Here is a 6501-nt window from a genome sequence, read left to right on the forward strand (position 1 = left end):
TACTTAAACTAATAACAAAACAGTAGCTGATTCAGAAGCGCCAGATTGTCATAGCAAAGTCAGATTTTTCAGAACCTGAAAAGCCTAGGTTCACGAAACGGTCGTCCATAAAATGCATTGCTGTTCTGTTGTAAGTAATCTGAAAGATTCCTAAATGCATCTACTTTCGGAAGGCCAAATAAAGTGCTTTTGCTTTCGCCTAAAAACACACAGCGTCTCCCTGACATGGCTGCTTCAACACTAACTGCGGTTACTGAAACCACGCCTTCTTTCTTTGCGTGCACATTTGGGCGGCATTATGCAAATATTTCCACATAGTGAGGTAGATATGTGGGGTGTGTTAGAACGAGCCGTTTTAGGGGGGCGTGGCAGTGTCTTAACTTAAATAAAGAATATGTCTTTGGCTTTGAGACTTTAGTCTATGCAACTTCAGGGATCTTATATATGCACAATCAGCTTGTAACACTCCAAAGAGAAAGGAAAACTTGAAATCGCATCATATGACCCCTTTAAGATCCTTGTCTTTCCCCCTGTCTTGGACTCTTATTTTGAAGGGTTTCTGTTCCACATTGTTTCTGTGTTCACTTTCTTGTTTAGTTCCTGTTTTCCCTTGTTCCCTTGTCCACCTTGTTTGTTGTCATGGTTTCTCATGGTAACAGCACTTAAACTTAAAATACAGTAAATCAAGCATAATTCTCATCATATAGCCATATTTGCATTTCAATCAGTTATCAAGCTGGTCTGTTAGCTAGTTAGTTTTGCATTATTTATTTGTAAATACTTGGTTTGACATTTTGCAATTTTAAGTGTGACTAAAAGTGTCTAAATATATTTTTGAGACACTTTAAGGCTATGAAGATAATTTCTGCAATATTAAGCTAACACCAAGTGAAGCAGCAACTGTCAATGAAGAGGAAAGTTTTTGTATAGTTTTTACATGACTGATACATCCATACGTCTCTCCAGAACAGGTTTGAGTGGGGAATATGGGTGTGGAGAATCACAGCCCAGTAGTTGACGTGTAGATGATTCCCAATCCTGCCCGATCTCCAGCCTGCTGCACACACACGGATACTGTCTGTCTGTCCGGCAGGCCCAGTCCACGGCCCTCTTCACTGCCTCCCAGTACATCGGTCTGAATGGAGACGAGCAGAAAGTCATGGATCCAACAATACAAGAGTCAATCACTACACCGCATGAGGACATGTGCTGGTACCTGGGCTCCTGGGACTCTTTTAGTCGGAGGAGAGACTCGAGCAGCCGTCCCAATTCCAGCTTCTTCACCCGGATCAGCTGCAGCACCAGCAGAGTCGCCACCAGCCTCAGAATTTCAGCATGAGCCTTCACACCTGACACACAAAACATGTGACTGATTAACTGATTCTGACTCACAAACGGTGTCTGAAAAATAAAGATCTGATTATTTTAAGCTATATTCAGATTTTGCATTTTAAACTGGAAAGCACTTTCTCATTCTATCAAGCTCTACTATGATTGGCTAGTGCTACACAGTAAAGACACACAGGTGTTTCTCTCAGTCTGTCTGGAAACAGTTGTGTTCACAAGGTACATATATGGCACCTAAATGGCACATATGAACAACTGTCTAAACGGGCAGTTCTTGCTGAGAATAAGCTGCAATATGGTCCAGACCAGCAACAGGCATGTAAAATATCTTCTTACCAAAAGAACGGATGCCTTTCTCCTGAAGGAAGACATTTGCAAAAAAGTCTACGTCCAGGTTGAGGAAGCTGCTCAGCCTGTCAGTCAACTCCCAGTATCCATCCTATATCCAAACACATCGCATATGTTCAGATTCCCTCACACATTCACATACTGTATATAATCTAGTGTATTAAATCATGTGTAAACACCTCATGCTGAAGTTCGAACAGCCCATTCCAGGCCACTGTGTCTGGTCTGCTCATCGGTTTTCCCGGAAGCGACAGACCCATATTCCCTCTACGCATAGGAAAGCCTTTGGTTCCAGCATAATATGAAATGAGACATACGTTTGGCAAATGTTTTTAATCCATCTGAACATTGATCAGATATAGAAACTCATCAATGTGAGTCAACTTACCAGGTGCAGAAAACACAGGGTGTTTTTGTTGTTGCTGAGATGCTCCAAAGCTAAAAACTGAGAAACCAGAAGACTGTTCAGGCTCAGCTGCCTTTTGCAGGACACCAGTAGTGCCACCAAATACAACGGCATTTGACATGCCAATAGCAAACTCAGGAACTGTAGGTTGACCAAAGAAAACAGAAGGAGCAGGAAGAGGGGGAGCCGGGGAGGAAGCGGCACTGTGTGTAGCTTCATCAGAGAAAAGATAGAAAAAGGAGACAATTATATAAAAATGAGACAAAGAACAGAAAGCTGCTATTACTTCATCTCAACATTGATCACAGATGAAACCTCATCAATGTAAGTGAACTTACCAGCTTCAGAAGTCAGAGCGGCTATTCGTTGTAGTGGTTCTTGTTGTGCCTTTTTCTGCAGTTCCCGAGATGCTCCAAAGAGTCCAGTGGCTGAGGAACCATAACCCACATACCCATTTGTACTTTGGAGGAAACCACCAAAGCCACCAGATACAGGGAGAGAGGGTGGTGCATACAACACAGGTTGATCAAAGCCAGCCCTGCGCCTCCTGGAAAAAGATGCAACCACCCTGCGAGAAATAGGAGGGGGAGCAGGGCTTGGAGTCATAGACATGAATGGCTGAGATGCGAGACGAGGAAGATGAGGATGATCTGTAAAGAGAGTACGTGTTGAGGTGTCAAGCTCAGAGTAGATCTCTCTGGCACAGGAAAAGGCAGAACTCATGGGGCAAATTATTGGAGTCATTTCTTTCTGGGAATCAAGTCCGTAGTCTATGTATTCCCCTGATTCAGATCTACTAGAATAAGAGTGAGGAGGCTCTGAGGAAAAAAGCTGGGTGGCAGGGGAAATGAGATGTCTGTCATTCAAGGAGCCAGTTCTGGACATCATGGCACCAAAAGAAGGATGAGAAGAAATCCGTTGAGTCTTGGAAAGTGGTTCCATTAACTCTTGACGGAGACTACGAATGCAAGGAGGACGAAGAGCATCCATTGAGGCACCTATCGTAGCCGTGCCGGTCTGGGAATCAAGGCTGTAATCTAAGGGGAGAGATTCGACTGCCTCAAAGTTACAGCAAAGGTCAAAGAGAGGAAGCATTGAGGCATTAACCTGGGAGGCAACTGGAGAGGGAAGCCTGTCACTCAAGAAGACACCAAAAGAAGGAGGAGGAGGAGAAAGTCTGTTAGCCAAAGTGAGAGGTTCTACTGACTCTTCCTGTAGACAAACGGGTTTAGGACTAGGAGCAGCCATTGATGCACCAAGCTCGATGGAAAGGTAAGGGGGATACATTGCATCTACAGCAATTTTAGTTTTCACATAGCCTTTGACAGCCTCAATTCTACCTTCAAAACCTGAAGGACGCCAGGGGCTACTGGAGCTAGGAGGAGAAGGGCAAACTGCAGATGTTTGTCCTATAAAATCATTAATAGACTCATAGCCACCCTCTGAATCATCATCATCATCAAAATCGGCTGCTCCACGAGCACAACCCAGGAGTTCTTCAGATGTGGAGCTACAGCAGCTTCCCTTCATCTGAAAAAAAAAAAAAAATCAAAATCATTGTTGTGAATACTGAAGAGCTGAATACCGAACGATGCCAACTTTTATCACTACATGACATAATGTATGTTACCCATACATCATCATCTTCAGCACTGCTAATATGCACAGCCTTCAGCTTCCCTTCAGTCCAGTCCATATATGGCAAAATATCCACATCCTCCTCTGATATGATTTTAGAAATATCTGTAAATCCAGTGTCAAGCTCATTCTGCTCCTGCAAAGAGCCAATAAGAGTATTAGTTGATATTTTTAATTGTCATTCAGTTTAAAATGATTCACAGAAATTATTTCAAGGCATATTTTACTTTTTTAATTTTTTTAATTTGTGATATCACAAATATCGACGAATGGGACGAGACCTGCTTGAGCTGCACTAGAGAAGGCTACGAGTGTTATCACTATATCGCAGACACGCTAGCTTTCCCAAGGCAGACGAACTTAGAGTGGTTACAATCATCCGGGTTTAAATCGCGCTAAAATTGATTTGATTTTGACGCAATATTTACACTGAAGCTCGCAGCAGCCGGCTATGGTAAGTGGATGACATTTCCCTGCCAATCACAACACACACTGGCCCAGCTAACCAATCACAACACACACTGACCCAGCTAACCAATCACAGCACATTGCGTATTTCAGAAGGCGGGCTTTCATTTGATACAGGAACTATTCGAGCTGTTCATGCCATGCTTTTTGAAATAAGTTACAAAAAAAGAAAAAAGAAAAAAATTACTTTTTCCACGATGTTAACATTTTTTGAGATGGACCTGTATATACTGGCATTGAAAATCTCAAATCAGTCAACCATTACCCAAGCTACAAATGTTTTATTTCTGAGGACAACAATAAGCTACTTAATACAGATTTGTCATTAATTCTGAAACTGGATGTTTATTTGTCATTATGTTTAGCATTGGTGCCTTAAACACACAATCCTTAAATTAGCAGCAATCATACCCTCTCTTCAATGGCGACAAAGCTTGTGAAATGGGACAAGATGGAGAACTCTTTACTGAGCTCAATGATGTAGGACTTCAGCACTGCTTTCTTCCCCTGATAAACACATAAAAGACGGCAAGTCAAGTTCTTCTGTTAGCAAATCTGCCAACGATGTTAACATTTTTTGAGATGGACCTGTATATACTGGCATTGAAAATCTCAAATCAGTCAACCATTACCCAAGCTACAAATGTTTTATTTCTGAGGATAACAATAAGCTACTTAATACAGATTTGTCATTAATTCTGAAACTGGATGTTTATTTGTCATTATGTTTAGCATTGGTGCCTTAAACACACAATCCTTAAATTAGCAGCAATCATACCCTCTCTTCAATGGCGACAAAGCTTGTGAAATGGGACAAGATGGAGAACTCTTTACTGAGCTCAATGATGTAGGACTTCAGCACTGCTTTCTTCCCCTGATAAACACATAAAAGACGGCAAGTCAAGTTCTTCTGTTAGCAAATCTGCCAGTTATATAAAAAATATCATCACGCAGCCAAATATTGTACCTCGTGTTCTGCCTCACTGTTAGCTAGAATGCCATCTTCATAGTCTCTGATGATCGCTCTTGCTGTTAACTTGTGAAGGAACTACACACACACACACAACTCTTCAAACGCCTGATAAACAACTGATGATGTTTCAGATTATATGAAGTATTTAAGATGCTCACTCACAATTCCCTTTGTCTTTTGCAGTTCTGTGGTGGAAACCATTGTTTTGATCTCTTGTCCATTCAAATCACCAAACAGTGTGGCCTAAATATTACACAATTCAAAACAATAAATAAACACAAATAACTGGGCAGTTATTTTAAATCTGGAAAAATCTTGATAGTTGATAGTTATTTTAATAATTTAAAATAACTAAGCCATGTTTGCACACTGCTGGTTACTAAATTATAAATTATATGAAGAATGATATTTAATTATTTTCATTAATTAAATGCACCAGTCAGGAGAGTGGAACTGGGACATGAATTTACATAAAATATTTCCAAACACCACTGCATGCCACTGGAACAAATATAAAAGTAATCTGTAAAAACTTCAGTATTTACCTACAGTACATATATTTTTATTGAAGTATTTTAATCAGGGCTCTACAGTGCGACCATTTCAGTCGCATTTGTGACTGAAAACTACTGCGTGCGACTATGAAAAAATATTTAGGAGCACCAGTGCGACTGACCAGATCTTCATCATATTTGTGATTGTGATCGCTGAGGGGAGCTTCAAAGCTTTCTACGTGTTTTTGCAGCGTTGAGTAATGTATCACAGACATAGCTCATGAATCCTTTCATAAGCGAAGTATAGATGGTGTAAATAAAAGATTCATTGTGCAGTGTAGAGCGCTTCCTTGATTATAAATGTGAGATCGCGATGAGCTAAGACGAGTGACAGCTTTTAATGATTTTTAAGGGAGTTTGTATATGTGATACTGATTTAATACAACAGTTCAATAGACAAGAAGTTAATATTAAGTGACTTACATTGTCTGACTATAACACTATTGTCTGATTTTGCTCTATTTCGTAGTCGAAAATAGTTTGAAACAGTCGCAGCTGAGCCGCTGCGCATCTCCATTCAAACACAGCGGTGTCTCGTTTATGAATGAACTGCGTTTTTAAACAAATCTTGTGAGTCAGTGATTCATGATTAAACATTCATAAATACTGTCCATTGCTTCATTCCTGAATGAATCAGCCGTTCGAATAAATCAATTGAATGAATGATTCAGTGATAAAATCAATGACTTGTCGCCATATGCTGGCAGTTTGTTTCATTTTTAAAGTATCTTTTCAGTTCTTTAAATCATTTAATATTTCTATATTCA

At 40.4% G+C, this 6501-nt stretch overlaps 1 protein-coding gene across 2 annotated transcripts in view; it reads right to left on the reverse strand.

Annotated features, from left to right (window-relative positions):
- Positions 1-318: 318 nt before the first annotated feature.
- LOC107569399 (poly [ADP-ribose] polymerase 4-like) overlaps positions 319-6501 on the reverse strand; it is an 18687-nt gene continuing 12504 nt past the window's right edge. Inside the window, exons 27-36 of one of the 2 annotated variants that reach the window (XM_016255496.1) lie at positions 5343-5423; positions 5175-5255; positions 4986-5081; positions 3738-3875; positions 2440-3631; positions 2084-2314; positions 1875-1978; positions 1684-1786; positions 1217-1349; positions 319-1135 (exon numbers count right to left, since the gene is read on the reverse strand). In XM_016255496.1, the coding sequence (XP_016110982.1) occupies positions 934-1135; positions 1217-1349; positions 1684-1786; positions 1875-1978; positions 2084-2314; positions 2440-3631; positions 3738-3875; positions 4986-5081; positions 5175-5255; positions 5343-5423 (2361 nt within the window). In that variant the 3' untranslated portion in view covers positions 319-933. Of the gene's footprint in view, positions 1136-1216; positions 1350-1683; positions 1787-1874; positions 1979-2083; positions 2315-2439; positions 3632-3731; positions 3876-4985; positions 5082-5174; positions 5256-5342; positions 5424-6501 lie in introns of both variants that reach the window. The other variant, XM_016255489.1, reaches the window with a different exon arrangement.

This window comes from Sinocyclocheilus grahami, unplaced genomic scaffold (assembly GCF_001515645.1).
Source record: "Sinocyclocheilus grahami isolate Dianchi unplaced genomic scaffold, SAMN03320097.WGS_v1.1 scaffold28.1, whole genome shotgun sequence".
NCBI lineage: Eukaryota > Metazoa > Chordata > Actinopteri > Cypriniformes > Cyprinidae > Sinocyclocheilus > Sinocyclocheilus grahami.